Here is a 16,292-nt window from a genome sequence, read left to right as displayed (position 1 = left end):
TAGCTGGAGAGAACTTGGTGAAATAACAGAGTGCAAGATGGATGCTGAATTAGCTGTTTGTGGAGGAAACTCAACCAAAGATCCATATTGCTATGCTAGTAAAGGGGTTTCAGTATTCTGGTGGTTGGAAATGTATTCACGTTATATTTTGATGAATTTTTGAACATTTGAATAAGAATAAGTTGTTCAAAGGATCATAATATGTATTGACTTTAAATTAAACTAATATTACATGCCAAAGTAATATCCGTTTAAATTTTACATTTATAATTTACCATAAAAACATTAAGCATCACACAGCCACAATGTTGTTGACTATATGGTTTGCCAGGTCAGTTCACCCTCTTTTCATTTCATCATGACCCAGATGTCGGCAGGAGAAAATCAGTAACCTTAAATGGCAAGTTACCCAGTTGTCTATCTGCCATAGTTTGGTCTTTTTGTTAAATTTGTCTAGATCCTGATGCTTGCTTATTTTCACTCTTTCAACACTTCAGCAACAGAAGTTGGGATTTAATAACCTGCTAAATATGTTTTTTCCAATCCAGTCCATCTTTATCTGTTCACTCACCAGAAGTCTTCATGTTGAAGGGTTTTCAATCAATTAAAGTCAAGTGTTAATATTTAGCTGTCTTTATTTCACTTTTCCATAATTTTTAATAGTGAAGTTAATTGCACAAATGTATAATTTGTGTTTGGAGAAGCAAACAGATGCCAGTCAGGGAAATGGGAAAACTTACTGTAAGCATAGATTTTTAGGAGTGCTTTAAGCCTTGATACTGGCCTTGTAAAGCTTTTAATTACCAACTTTTCCCTCTGTAAGTCACTACTCTTATCGTTTACAAGGACCAAAAGGAATCATACCTGTATAGTCAGGATAATTTAAAACCCTGAAGGTTATAATTTGAATTTCAATCCCTGTATCAGATCAGCTGCTAAAGCTTAACAGTTGTGTGCAAATTAACCTTCAAGTACAAACGACCTATGCAGGAACATAGTCAGGAACAAAGTTCTTGGATAAAAGTTGAATTTATGAGCTTTTTCCAACCAAACTGCTGATATTTGCACGTCACTCAGCCGCCGAGCTTCTACCTCGTTACCATCTCTGCATACTTTGGATTATACTCTGTTTGTGACATTGCCAGTGGTTAAGTTTTTTGCATGGCTACACATCACTGGTTTTGAGGCAGCTTTGATCTTACATCTTGGCCCTTATTCATTTTAAGTGGCCACCAAATCACAGAGGAAATCCCAATCGATGGGACTACCTGCCAGAGACACAAGTGCTTAGGAGAGAGTGAGAGGGTGACCAGCCTCAGATACTAAGTCGATTCAACCATTCTGCAGCACTGAGCTGACACTGCAAGCTTTCCACCTCGATACTGAAGATGTATTGAAAGAAACGTGTTGGTCAGTGTATGCAAGAATGACAACATAGCTATTGTATTTCTGCCACTGCTGAGGAAAGGTTTTTATCTGCCTTCAAAAGCCTTGTAAAGGCTTCATTCCCCCGGGGAAAGCCATTGCCAAACACAGAACTCTCAACCCTCCTCTTGAGAAAAAGCTGTGAAGTTTTTAAAGTCAATTAAGGTTTTTTTTTTTTTTTTAAACTGATTTAATGCAAATTAAAGCTGCTTGGCCCAGCTCCCCATAGATATACTGTCAGATGGTAAACTAAGGCCCATTAAGAGTCATGGGGTTCCCCAGACAGGGCAGAGATCACTAAGCTGCTTACTCACTTCAACTCACTTGTGCGTTTCGCCAGTTTTTCAGACTAGTTTGTCTTTTTTCTTCTGAGAAGTGACATTTCATGTTATTTCAATGTCTTTTTTTATACATGCATTTAGATCGAGTGGAATCTGATTGCATGTCAGGTTAAACAGTTGTTTTCAAAATCAGACATGAATCAGTTTATATGAAGTCATTTCTGCAGAGACCTAAGAGCTTCAGAGATAGCTCTAATCTTAATGAAATGTATTGATGCACCATCGCTGTCTGGCATATGAGATCAATCAGGTGACATCATGTGCAATCTGTAATGGCAACATGGAACTTAATGCTATTTTGTGAAGTTTGTGTTTAATTCAACAGAAGTAAACATGAAAGTACATGATGAATACTTTGCTGCTATTTGTGGTCTGCACCTGCAGAGATTACTTCATATCTACCTAATTATGTCAAGAAATCTGCTTAATAGCACAATTTGATCAAATCCAACTTTTAATAATTTTTTATACAAATAATTTCAATTTCCGATAAATCTCTTAATCTGGTAGAGTTACAGCACAAGCCTACTAATATGTAGTTATTGTAACCCTATAATAAATAATGGAAGCTGGCAATTTCATTTATTTTTTATTCAGAAAGTAATTTCAAATGATGTTTAATTCAACAGAGCTGTCTGTTGTTTTAAGGTATTTTAAAATGAAGCAGAATTATAAAACATTGTACATAACGTATTTTTTTATTATTTTTTTTATTTTTTATTTTTTTTAACCATTTAATGCCATGTGTATCGTATATGCAACAGTTTATGGTAAAAACTTTATTCCAAACCATATTTTTCACACTTTGATACATGTCTGATGGATACCTTTTGCTCTAACAAAAGTTTAGACATACCACATAATAATAAACAGTAAATAATAAAAAATTAAAGGAAAAAATAAGTACTTAAGTAAGTAGTTCTCATTTTATCTAATTTTTTTTTTTATTTTCCACTAGGATTGGCTTTAGTTTTACTACTTTTCAAGTGGAGCCCCAGATTTTTACTGTCAAACTTGTACTTATTTTTATGCAGCATAACAAGGTTTTATTTGTATTTACTTTTTTGAGATGATGATAAATAATATCAATGCAGAAATAATTGAACAGCTGTTTTGTCTGAAGTCCTGGTGTTTCGCCTCATCAGTGCAGCCAGTAGTGGGTCCAGGTGTAGCTGAGCCGCACTGAAAATGTACAGTGATTAATTACATGGAGCGTTTTCACATGGTAAGCAATAAAGATGAAAAAGATGAAATTGCTGAATGAATGTTATAAGATCCAGGTCAAATTTCAATCAACGTAACACCTTCATGGGCATAAACTAGGCTGCAATACTTTCAGGATGGAGGCTGGCAGTTTTTTTTATACTGTAGAGACACTTGCTGCTAAAAATGTTAACCCCAGGAGTTTGCGCTGTCCTAATTCTTCTCCCAAATACAGAGTCATGTTTCTTTGAGGATGTTTCTGGATGATTTAGTAACCTTTTGATATCTGGAAAAGCACCATACCTTCCTGTTTAACTGAAGCTGCTTTCCAAGTACTTTTACTTATTATAATGACAGAATTTGATTTAGTTCGACTTTCATTTCTGCAGAGACAATCTGTCTCGCTGTCTGAGGACAGCAAGGAGTTTCGCTTTAACCCTTGTAAACCACGTGAAGAAGACATGAGCTCTTGGTAACGTGGAGCAGAGACAGTGATGTGGCGATGCTGTTGGTTCTGAAAGGATGATCGTGGATGATCAGTGATGATATAGGAGATAAACATGTTATAGTTGAACTGGTTTCTACACATGGAAACTCATCTTCTTCCCGCTTTCTTTCCCTCTCTACCTCTAAATCTAAGTGCATGCACTCTTCTCCAACTGTGACCCAGGTAATCGTTTGAAAAGGGAAAGAAGAAGGTGCTGCATGCTGCACTGAAGTTTTTATTTGTTTCTGCCAAACTCGCCATCTGGCAGTATGAAGCTGGTGCTGATTCTGAAGCGCCAGCTCAGGGTGGAGTGTACCTTTTGTCAGATGGCAGGCAAAATGAAGGCCTTGAAGACTGTTGCTGATTTTGTGCTTGGATAAACACCGTCATCTGGGTTTGGTCAAACAATTTCATTCAACTTCCTTTGCTTGCAAATGATGGTTTTAGAGTGATCCCTTTCCAGCAACGATTTAGTTGTGGGAGCAAAAATCTCTCCTCTCCTTTCCTCTCTTCTCCCTAATCCCTTCTCCTCACTCACAGACACTTACACTTGTAATTCCCAGCCATATCCGTCGGAGTCAAAGCTGCGATTTGAGTTGCCAGCGACAGGGCGGATTAGCAGAGGAATCCTGAGTGAAGGCACGTTTTTTGCTCCACTTGCTATATTCCCCCTCCCTCCTCTGAACTGTGTGTTTGTGTCTATGTGTATTTTAATCTAAGTCATTTCATCCCCAGTATTATCTGAAACCGCTTCGTCAAAAAGCGAAGCTGGAGCTCTTAATGTGCTCACAGTGCGTGCTGGTCATGTATTTAATCGGTGATGAATCCTGCTAACTGACTTAAAAGAAGATAAATACTTCCTTATTTATATGATAATATAATTACAAGATTAGCTTGATTTTCTATGATGCCTAATGGATCAAAACACCCTCTTCAATCAGCTTTATTAGGAAGATAATGTCACTAAATGAATTAATATAGAGGTAGCAATTATCAAGCTCGATAAGCCTGGAGACTCACTGTTGTTTGATGTCATACATTTGACAGTGTTTATAGATTTTGATTTCACACCAGTGGGCCTACAAAGATGTAAATGTATGAGTGTGTTTGTGACTAATTGATTTCAGGTCAGAGAGTGTCTTCTGCTGGCCTGAACTAAAATCTGCCTTGACATGAAACACAGATACAGTTGTTAGAGCGTCTCGCTGCAAAGTTTCTGTGGAGCCGAATTTTAATGTAGCCATTGCTATGAAAAATGTATTTATTTTTTTTCTCCTTTCACTCCGTCTGTTGAGGACTGCCTCTTTGATCTGATTTGGAGAGTTGGGGATAAAGGAAGTGTGATGAAGGGAATAAAAGAGGGAGGGAAAAGCAGAAAAGGGTGGCAGAAATAAAGCAATCCCACTGTCATCTGTGGTGTCAAATCAGCTGTTCTGGACATTGTTTGTCCAGTTTTCTTACTGTTCTTTTGTACTTTTTATGTCAAAACTTGGACTAATGATGAGTGCTCTGTCTTGGGCTTAGACATCAAAGCATTATTCAGACAAACACAACCCCTCTCTGTGAAATCTTTTTTTAAATTTTTTTTTTTAGCAGAGATCCAAACCGATACGCTTGTTGGAAAGTTGGTGGAGAAAGAGGATTTAGATGCTGTCATGATAAAGTCTGCAGATATAAATGTGTGCGACCTCTTCCCTTTATCAGCCCATAAATCAGAAGATAAATAACATTTTTATCTTTATGGGTTTAAATTAATGGCACACATAAATATCATCAGTCAGAACATCCTGATGTTATAACAAAAATATATTTAGATGGAAACTTTTTCCTTAAAGACACAGTACAGAACTTTTGCCATTTCCCCCGTCACCCGCCCCCTATCGACTGCTAATTCAATGTCCATCTCCTACCTAACCTGTTAGCTCTCTCCAGCCAGCAAAAGATGATGTTACGGTGACTCTTGTTTTGTCCCTTTTTCTCTTTTAATCTTCTTCCGTTTCTTTGTTGAATCAGCGACGTTGCATGTTTAAAACAGCCAGTTTGTTTTTCTACTGTAAAGCGAAACTCTGCTGCTCCAGAAATGCACGATAGATGTCACTGTGTCCATTTTTATGTTTTCTTTCTGAAGATTTGGCTCTTTAGCGACACATAAAATAAACATAATAAATACAATAAAATAGAAAAAAAATTGAAGAAAGTCTTTAACAAAGTGGCGTAAAATGTCTCAAAAATGGTATGTATCAGATGTGATTATTTAGGTGTTAAAAAAACTATATATCAAATAGTTCAATCTACTTAGAATGTCAAGGACAATTAAAACTGGATCTGTGATGTAAAGACCAATTTGTGCTCAATGTAAAGTACTCGTATGTATATGAACATACTCTCCCCTCTGCATTTGTTATGCATATTTCAGTACATTGTCAGAAAGCTTTGGGGGCAATGTTGCACTTTGGAGCATATGTGGGACCAGTAAAAGTATCAAAGAAGACAATAGAAATGTCAAAACCTTTAACAAGAGGCTCAAAGCTCTGCTGTGTTTAACTGAAGTTTTTGTGGGGATCAACTGGAAACTGTTACTTTTCTTTGGTGCTGTTTTTTTCCACACAGGGGTTTCGGAAAAAAATGATTATCAACCATATTTTCAAGGATGTTTAAGTACAACCTTGAGATATGTTAATTTCTTTTGTATGCCTAAAAAGAACTGCATGGACTTTCTAAACGCTATCATTTGTGTTGGCGAAATTCTTGGTTTACTTATTGAATTTTTTTGAGTAAAATGTTTCACTTACAGTGGGGCTCCAAAGTTTGGGCACCCCTGGTAAAAAATTTTTTAATGTGCCAAAAAGAAGCTAACAAAAGATGGAACATCTCCAAAAGGCGTCAAATTACAGATTAGACATTTTTATAACATGTCAAAAAATGTTCGATCTTATTTCCATCATTTTAACTTTTAAAATAACAGAAAACAAAAAATGGCCTCTGCAAAAGTTTGGGCACCCTGCATAGTTAGACTCTTCTATTCCCCCGTTTGGCAAGTATGACAGCTTGTAAACACTTTTTCATAGCCAGCCAATAGTCTTTCGAATCTTGTTTGAGGTATCTTCACCCATTCTTCCTTGCAAAAGTCTTCCAGATCTTTGAGATTTCTGGGCCATCTGTGACGCACTGCTCTTTTAAGGTCTATCCACAGACTTTCAATTATGTTGAGGTCAGGAGATTGTGAAGGCCATGGCAAAACCTTCAGTTCATGCCTCTTGATGTAATCCACCCTGGATTTTGAGGTGTTTTTAGGATCATTATCCATTTGTAGAAGCCATCCTCTCTTTAACTGCAGCTTTTTCACAGATGGCATTAGGTTAGCATCCAAAATTTGCTCAAATCCCATTGAATCCATTTTTCCTTCTACTCGTGACATGTTCCCTGTGCCACTGGCTGTAATACAACCCCAAAGCATAATTGATCCACCCCCATGCTTAACAGTTGGATAGAGGTTTTTTTCATTAAATTCTGTGCCCTTTCTTCTCCAAATGTGCCTGTGCTCATTCTGGCCAAAAAGTTCAATTTTAACCTCATCAATCCACAGAACTTGTTTCCAAAATGCATCAGGCTTGTGTATATGTTCCTTTGCAAACTTCATATGCAGATTTTTGTGGTGAGGGTGTAAAAAAAGGGTTTCCTTCTGATGACTCTTCCATGAAGGCCATATTTGTACAAGTACCTCTTTATAGTGGAATGGTGTACCATAACTCAAGTATCAGCCAGATCTTCCTGGAGGGATTGTGCAGTCAAACTTGGGTTTTGACTTGCTTTTCTTACAATCTTGCGAGCTGTTCTGTCTGATATTTTTCTTGGTCTTCCAGATTTTGCTTTAACTTCCACTGTTCCCAGTGACCGCCATTTCTTGATTACATTCGGAACAAAGGATATTAGCATCTGAAAACACTTTGCTATTTTCTTACACCCTTCTCCTGCTTTGTGAGCATCAACTATTTTCAGTTTCAGTGTTCTTGACAGCTGCTTAGAGGAACCCATGGTGCCGATTGTTGAGGCAAGGTCAGATGAGTCTGAGCATTTAAAACCTTTGAGATTGACATCACCTGGTCTTTCCAGACACTAACTGTAAACAATCCAGGACACTGTCAGGTTTCAATTGTCAAATTGAAACTGCAGGGTGCCCAAACTTTTACAGACACCATATTTTGTTTTCGGTTATTCTGAAAGTTTAAATGATGGAAATAAGATGTAACTTTTTTTGGACATGTTATAAGAATGTCTAAACTGTACTTTGATGCCTTTTTGAGATTTTCCATCTTTTTAAAGCTCCTTATTTGCACATTAAAATAAATTTTTACCAGGGGTGCCCAAACCTTGGAGCCCCACTGTATTTCCTTTGGAGTATCACTTATGGTGAAACTTTGCCCCAAACCCTTTTGTACACAATTGATACTTGTCATCTGCCCACGAATGGATACCAGGAAGCAGAGGACTGCAAAATACTGCAGCTGAGAGTGGACTGGCCTGTGAGGGTTTTGGATTTGGTGGTGATGTGGATTTGAGGGTGAATGGAATGGCAAATAAGGCAAGGCAAGTCTATTTGTAGAGGACAATTCAACAACAGGGTGATTAAAAGTTTACAGAGACAATAAAACGTTAGAAATCAAAAAGGAGCATAATTTGAAATTAAAACAAGAAAGAAAGGAAAGGAATTAACTTTAGATAAGGATTAGTTTAAGAGAAACATATACGGATTGGTGGAAAACGGAGACTGAAGAGTAGACGATCAAACACAGAACCTTGAAAAACACCTTGAGGAGGAGGCAGGGGGGACATGGAGTTGTTGATGTTCATCAGCTGTTCTGTGTTGGAGAGAGTGAGTCTGAACCAGTCATGAGCAGAGCTGGTCGTGTTGAAGGAAGCTTGCAGGCGACTGGGAAGAACAGTGTGCTTGATGGTGTCAAAGCTGCAGTGGGATTTAGGAGGATGAGGACGCTGAGATGTCCAGTCACATGAAAGAAGGAAGTATATGAATGAAGCAACTCATAACAGTTACTACTCAAAATGGAAAAATATTTTTAAAAAGAAATTCAAGATTAATCAAATTTTAATTCAAAATGAAATTATCTTTCATTTAGTCTTATTTATTTATTTCTTTTTTTTTTTTTATTAATTACAATTTTGTGCTGTTTACTTTTAATGTTCATGATCAAAACTTCCTGGTTTAACTTTTAGGTGTAGTCCAGCCAGTGGATGCAAAGTGGTTCTGGCCACGCAGAACTTTTCATTCACTGTTTAACAGTCTAGTCTGTTTTTAACTGGACTCACCGTGGCCTCCTCTGGTCCTCTGCTGATGTGTTCTGTCAGTACACTTGCTGTTGGACACTGTTAATTAACATGACCTTGTCTTCTTGCAGCCACAGTGCACAGACATGCACTCCTGCAGGCAGTGAACATACAGCGAGGAGATGCAATAATCAGACTTAATTGTGTGGAGAAATTCTTTTTATTTGGTTCAAATAGAGCAAGTCCCATGATGTTGCTCTTCTAATGATGGTAGGCAAAAGTGATTACCTGGCTGCACCTGAAGGGTTACAGAACTTGCAAACAGCACTAAGCTGCACTGATAAAACTGATCTGAGCTGCAGCATTTGTGCTTGTTTGCTATGATAAAATAGAAGCTTTCACTGGACCCAAATGGCTCAGTTGAAAAGCTTTATTAGTGCAATTCCTTTATTCCCAAAGGAAAAGTCGTATGCGCTCTGAACGGAGCAGCAAGGCCAATGGGGGGATTACAGCTGGGCCTGAAGTGGCATTTAGTGAGAGCAACTCAGAAAAAAACAACAGAATATCAGCAGCAATTAAAGCTCTAATGCAACAAAACAAACCTAAAAATATGCAACACTTTACAACACTTGTCCTGGATAAAATGCTTGCTCGCACTTATTTCTGCTGACTTCAACTTTGTGAGAGCAAACTGCCATTTCTGTTCCATCTGGGTTCACTGTGATGTTTCACGCTTTCCTCCACCAGCCTGCTGCAGTCTCCCAGTTTATCATGTATGAAGTGTGTTAGGCGGTCTTCCAGCCTTCAGGAAGCCCTGAGAGACTGCAGCTCAGACGGTGCATCCTGCCCACCATCATGAACTGTTGACTGGCCACACTGAAGAGGTGCGCTGTGCATTTAAAAGGCATTTGCAAATGTGCAATTGTTGGCTGAGAATGTGTAGGTGTATAAAGACCTCAAAATATATGACAAAAAGCTGACAGTATAGATCTTCCTTCCTCTGCTTTATTGTCTGCAGTAAACCCATTTCCTGAATATCAAATTATAGGTGTGAAGGATTAGAGTTGTGCTAATTATGAGGTTGTGAATGGATTATATCTCCCCGAGGTTGCAGAATCATTTCTGGGATGAAAGCAGCCTTCTTATTCATATATCAAGATATGCCAGGAAGCCTTTTTATAATGAACATGCCGTGAAGACTTTATTGCCACCGTGGTTTTATTTTTCCTGTGAAAAATCTGCAGTTTCATGTCAGGCTTTAGAAAGGCAATGGAGTTCATTTTTGTGGTAGAAAATGGATTCAGAAGTGAGCGGATGCGTCTTTGTAGTGCCGCTGGACTGTTTTACATTTTAAGATTAGGATGAAATAAGTGCAGCTTTTCTGTTTTAACGCTTTTGTTGTAATAATTGCATTGTTTTTTGGAATAAAAGTTATTTATTCTTTTTGATAAAGTGTTTGAATTTTCAGAGGCATCATCTCATTAATAAAGAATAAGTGACTTGGTTATTTTAGGACTTGCTTGTCAAAGCAATGAGGCATATCCCTTGCTATCCACACTCGCTGCCGTCCACACACACTCTCAGAATCAAAGTGAAAGGCAGGGGGACAGAAAGGAGCGAGAGAGCATGAGAGGTATTTAAAACCCTCCTGAGAGAGATTGGAAGGCTTCCAAATGTTCCACTCGGAAATATCTTCAAGGACAATCAGCTAAACAGTTGATATTAAGAGAGCTGTGTGAAATCGATTGCTCAAGGTGTTATCTGCACTGCAAAAAATGGCTGGTAATTAGTCATGGCTAAAGGAGTGTAACAGAGAATGAGATGGATTTAATCTTAATAGATTTCACTGCACTGCAGATACAGTAGCTCCTGAGTGGAGGAACTTTTCTCCTTCTTACTCTCCTTACTCTCAGGGTTTTGGTAAGAGGAAAAACAGCCAATCCTTTCACCATGATGTACTGCTGTTGCTGAATTTACCCCAAACCTCCAAACACTTTTTTTTTGCCCACGTTTTGGTTTTTATTTTTCTATTTACTTTTTTTATGCAGACACAACATTTGGCAGCTGTTCTTGCTTTTATTCATGAGACTTCCCAGCAGCAGAAGCAATGAAGAACCCAGTATTTTTTTAGGCATAAAGCTTGGAGAAGATGTGTTGTTTCTTGGTAGCTGTTGACTTTGAAGCCTTTGTATGGCCTTCAGAGGCAAACAAAACCAGTACTGACTGGGAGATTTGGCTGTTTGCTGCTCTGTGATTTACTTGTGCACTCCTGAAGCAGACAAAATGTTTGTTTTAGCTGAGTGTTCAGCAGAGGTGGCGATTGATAAAGGCAACTGATGTAACAGGGAGTAATTTCACAAACCGTATGGGACCATTTTGTCTGTTCTGTTGGGAGAAATACCTTGAGTTAATACTGCTTTCATGTGTGTATTGAAACTCCTTTAAAAGGAAAAACAGGTGGCCTTCTGTTTAGCTGTATTGGTATTTAATCCCATGAAACTGCAATACCCAATGAGATGCGTATCCAACTCCTTAGCTTTAGAGATTTTAAATCCCTGATGATTATGTAATACTGTCACCCCTCTTTAAATCATCTTTTGCTTTAAAAACAGGACAGAACTTTTGCGGTTTTCCAGCCAGCAAAAGATGATCTTACGATGACTCTTGTTTTGTCTCTTTCTCTCCTTTCATCTTCTTGTGTTTCTTTGCTGAATCAGCAATGTTGGGTGTTCAAAACCGGCAGTTCCTTATTATTGTGAAGCAAAACCTAAAGTTATGTCCTGGATGTAAAAGTTGTATAGTGCTCTCTCTCAGCCTCAGGATGCTGCTGGGTAGCAGCAGCTCCACAATGGCACATTTGTTCATCCTGCAGGAACATCCTGCATCCTTCATGGTTTTGGTCAGAAAATCTCACCGGTGACAGCAGCACATGGATAGCAAGTGTTCACTTGATGAAGGTTATGAGGAAAAAAGTTAGTTTTTTGGTAAACTGAAAGTCTTGTTTTTTGATAACATCACTTTGTATGTGGATTTGTGTGTTGGTATCCCTGCTAATAACCTTCCACCCATCCTTTTTCTTTCCCAACCATCACAGGAAAGCCCAAACTTTCCTTTTCTCCAGACACTTATTCCACCTTTGTTCAGTGGGATCCTGAGGCGTTCCCAAACTAGCCAAGAAATATAGTCCCTCCAGAGGGTCTTCCCTCTTCCCAGTGGGACTGACACTGTAACTATATTAAAAAAACAAACAAAACATCTGTATATTCCTGAGATATACATGAACATAAACTATAAAACTCCCTACACTGCTGGCTGATGGTAAAAAATAGGATTGGAATGTATCCATAGCAGCTTCCGTAGCAACCGAATTCTCAAAACCTGAGAGAAGCCAATAGAGAGAGATGTCAACAAAAACAAACATGTTTAGGTCTCTATTCAATGATTTGTTTAAGGTCCATTGGGAATCAGAAGCCTTTTATTTGTTGTTTTGCTTATCACCACAGTTTAATTGTCTTAATTTTATGTCGTTTTTCACGAAAATGTGCCATAATGCTGATTATTTGAGGTCCTCAAGAGGATTGGTTTCCAATTAGATGGAACTGGTACTCTTTCTGTATAATTGTTGTAAATCAGCAATACGTGTAAGTTATAACCGTCCACTGCCCCATATGAATGGGCTAATAACCACCAATACTGTCGACTCAATAAAGTGAGAAGGTCTGAATCTGGAGCCAATTGAATTGGTACTTCAGGGTCCTCATATACTTGTCTTATTTTAGTGATAAATTAATTTTTTAGGAGAATAAAATAATATTTTCAGACACATACAATCTAGAAGTCAGTTGTCAGGTTTCATTCAAAATAATGGGATGATGAACAAAATAAAACAAAAAACACACAAAAATGCTAAATTTGAAGGGAAAAAAAAGTCTTAATTATAGCATATAATTCATTTGATTAAACCCACTTTGATAGATACTGTTATAAGGTTCTTCTTTCAGACAATAAACATGAACTTGAGTTAATTGCCAACATCACCTTTAGCTTGTCAATGCAAATAGTTATTAGTTCCTCCCACCTCAAGATGTTGTCTGGTTAGTCCCCCTGACTCAGTAGTTTTGGCCTCGTGTCAAACCTATCCTGCTACCTTTCGATAACGGCAACTTAAAAGGCCGCTTTGTTTGGCAGTTAGAAGGAAACACGGCTGTTTTGACAATTTATCCAAGCTGACTTTACTAGTGTGGTCTGACGTCTCACCTTTAAAGTACGGCTTCATAGAGCTGCTGATGTGGCAGTTGTTCCTTTCAGAAATAACACTGCTCTCCTTTGAAGCCCATTATTTTCAGTTGTTTGCTCTGTAACAGCTTGTTGCTGTACCGAGCGAAGCATACATTGATCGCAGTACGTTGGTCACGACTCGCTTTGGTCTTTAATATCCTTACAGCCAGCAGTGAGGACACCTCTATCTTTTCACAGGAGAGAGGTGTATTTCCCTTCTGAATTGGTAATGTGTACAAACTATCAGAGATGATTGCAACATGTACATTAAACTAAGAACAACAAATGACAAATTTCAAGTTTTGATAAGACAACATATTTCAATTTCTACTTGCCAAACGTGTTGCGTCGGAAAGGGCCATGGGTCTTGTCCATGGAGAACTGGAAGACCGCTTACGCTGGGTTGCGTGTTGGCGAGACCACGCCTTATCTGAGTGTCTCTCCTTTTGTTTCTTCCCAGTTAGCGCTGGTTTCGATTGGCCAAAAAAGTTGGGCACAATAGTGATATTTATTTAAAAGGGGAGAGATTGAGATGGGGAAAAAGTAAATACACCTTATAGAAAAACTAAATCGAGCTGCCGAGGAGCAAAATAAACAACATGGATCTGCATCCTGGGCTTGCTTACAACTAACTGGAAAATTTAATGTTATCTATTTGTGATTGTGTTTATACTGTTTATAGTCTGCTGTTTAATGCAAAAAAAGTTTCCCTGTGGGACAATCTTTAATCTTTGTCACCTTTGCTTAGTTTCCTGCACATTGAACACTGCTTTTAGACAAAATGGATCGTATTTGCCTACGTTTACATGACTAACCAATGAAGACTGTGAGAGATCATTCAGTGATTGTATGGAAGATCTGCTTATTAATAAACCAGTGTTGTGACAAAATATTATTTCCTTAGTCATCTGGCTGACTTTTTTTGGGCCACTTTATAAATGAAATCCATTTCAGTACTTTGAACTGCATCCAGCTGTGTTCAATTGATGAATTTGTAGTCAGTGGATGTCTCAAGTCACTATATTATTAATAAAGGGCTGCTATAATGGGATTTGCAGCGGCTGATCATTATTTTTATTTTAAGTAGAAATATACTAAGACATGATTTTAGAAGCGACTCCCTCAGTGTGTTAATATGAACATGATTGCGGTGGTTGGATAAGTAAGGTCACTGCATCCTTGCAAACATTCAAGGGCGATGTTAATAATTTACAGACAGAATTGCATCTCAGATGATTTCTGCTTTTTTCACGTTTAGTTTCCTTGAAGGGTGTAAAATAAAGCTTGAAGTGGAAAGTTTTCTTTCTTTTTTTTCTTTTTGGGGAAAAAACCCCTCAGGTCGCAGATGCCTCATTAATGAAGCAAAACCAATTATTTGATAGTTATCTTAATACATATTTTAAATTCATTGTAATTCTTAAATAAGTTTCTTTTTTATTCTCTTTCTTGATTTTTTTCCTGCAGAAGCTGAAGCAGAAGAACCAGCAGCTGAAGCAGATCATGGACCAACTCCGCAACCTCATCTGGGAGATCAACTCCATGCTGGCTGTCAGGAGCTGAGCCACACACACATTACCATTCAACACATGCACACATTCAATGATGGGAGGATGAGGAGTGTGTTAACTGGATGTGCAACAGGGTACCACAGACTGGCTGATGCTGCACTTTACACATGAAATGGGAACTTTGGCAATATCACCCTACTTGTTGAAGAAGACTCAGAATGAAAGGACAAATTCAGAGAAAAGGGCTCAACACCACAAAGAGGTGAGGAGAAGACAAGGTGCTGGTTCCAGCGCGGGCAATGGCAGAAACTGTTCTGTCTACCTCGACATTCAATATTTTAATCAGCATTATGACTTGTAACTAATCTAAAGAGTTTTGTTTTATTTGCTTTTAGGTTCCAGTTGAATAGAGGATTTAAGCCTGTAGAGACGTGCTGATATATTCTATTTAATGCTCAAACTCTGCACATTTGTTAGGTGCCTATTTCTTTAGTATTAAAAACATCTGAATATGTCAAACAGTTACATGGTCCCTGAGAAACAAGACATTCACTGTGGCTAAACATTATTCCTTGCTTTATTTTCCTTTTCATATGTGATGTAGATTCAATTATGCTGTCTTCTGACTGGACTCGACTTGCCATTAAAATTCCTCAGTAAGAGTTCTTCTACTATAGATCTTTCCATGATTAATAAAAGATCCCTGTTATTTACCAGAGACATAACAGATAATTTGATCATGATTTGGTTTTCCTTTCCTCTCAGATAAAGTCTCAGTTCTGTTCCAAATGAACGTTTTCTTATCAAACATTGTCTATATTATGCAACTTGCATTGTACATGTATTTAACGCACATGCACTCAACATTCAAATGCTTCAAAAAATTCAACTAGAGAAAAGAAACCATGTAATAGACAAACTATATATTTTCATATTCAACCAAACAAAAAATTCCTTAAATTTTTATGTTACGTTTACTTATTTATTCTTAATATGAAAGTTGCACTCCATTCTTATAGAGGAATCTAAAGAAGAAGACAATGCCAGGTTTTTTTTATTGATGCTGTAACTAGTCCAATTATCTCAGAAAATAGTCTTGTTTAAAGCTGTGGTCCAACAAAGGCTGCAAGATAAAGAGTGATGTCATCCCTGCATACTGTTGTAAATACAGGTTGATTTATTCAGTCATTGGTACTGAACCAATTCTGGAGACACTGTAGCTCCCACAGGAAGATGAACATGCTAATACTGGCTACTGAAAAGGATTTAATCAGCTTAATTAAACCATTGTGCTGGAAAAAGAAAGAAACAAACTAGTTTTAATATACAACAGCATACAGTGTATGCAGCTACTTATTCTGTGTTTTTAGGGGGCCAAATAGCCACAAGGCAGGCATTATGCAGATTCTTTTCAGTGGGATATTTTTTATTGTGGCTTAAAGGAAGAGAAATTGCAGCTCGGAGATGCAAAGAAGCCGAACGACAAACAAAATATTTATTTCTAAATACTGCTGTTGACTTAAAACTGCATTTTGCCATTTTACTTACAGTGAAGATGACACTGATTTTTAGGATCATTGTGCAGCTTTAGTCACACAGATCTGAATCACAAAATCTGTTTTACTGCAGCCATGTCTAATTTTGAACAAATACGGCATGTTTCTTTCGAGTGGTTTGAAAATTAATCAGATATCCAGAGAGCGGCATCAGGAGCCTGTAAAAGAAAAAAAAAAACTGAGATTAAAAGCTGCACTTTCGCCTGCTGCT

The 16,292-nt window shown here is 37.8% G+C and overlaps 1 protein-coding gene across 3 annotated transcripts in view; it reads left to right on the top strand.

The window, feature by feature from the left end:
- The window catches only part of med30 (mediator complex subunit 30), a 44,259-nt gene extending 28,443 nt beyond the window's left edge, over positions 1–15,816 (top strand). For all 3 annotated transcript variants that reach the window (XM_079259110.1, XM_079259109.1, XM_079259108.1), the window contains one exon: positions 14,482–15,816. In XM_079259110.1, the coding sequence (XP_079115236.1) occupies positions 14,482–14,577 (96 nt within the window). In that variant the 3' untranslated portion in view covers positions 14,578–15,816. The remainder of the gene's footprint in view (positions 1–14,481) is intronic.
- Positions 15,817–16,292: the final 476 nt, after the last annotated feature.

This window comes from Telmatherina bonti (assembly GCF_933228915.1).
Source record: "Telmatherina bonti genome assembly, chromosome: 19".
Classification (NCBI taxonomy): domain Eukaryota; kingdom Metazoa; phylum Chordata; class Actinopteri; order Atheriniformes; family Telmatherinidae; genus Telmatherina; species Telmatherina bonti.
The sequence above is the reverse complement of the archived record's forward strand: the minus strand, read 5'-3'. Positions and strand labels throughout refer to the sequence as shown.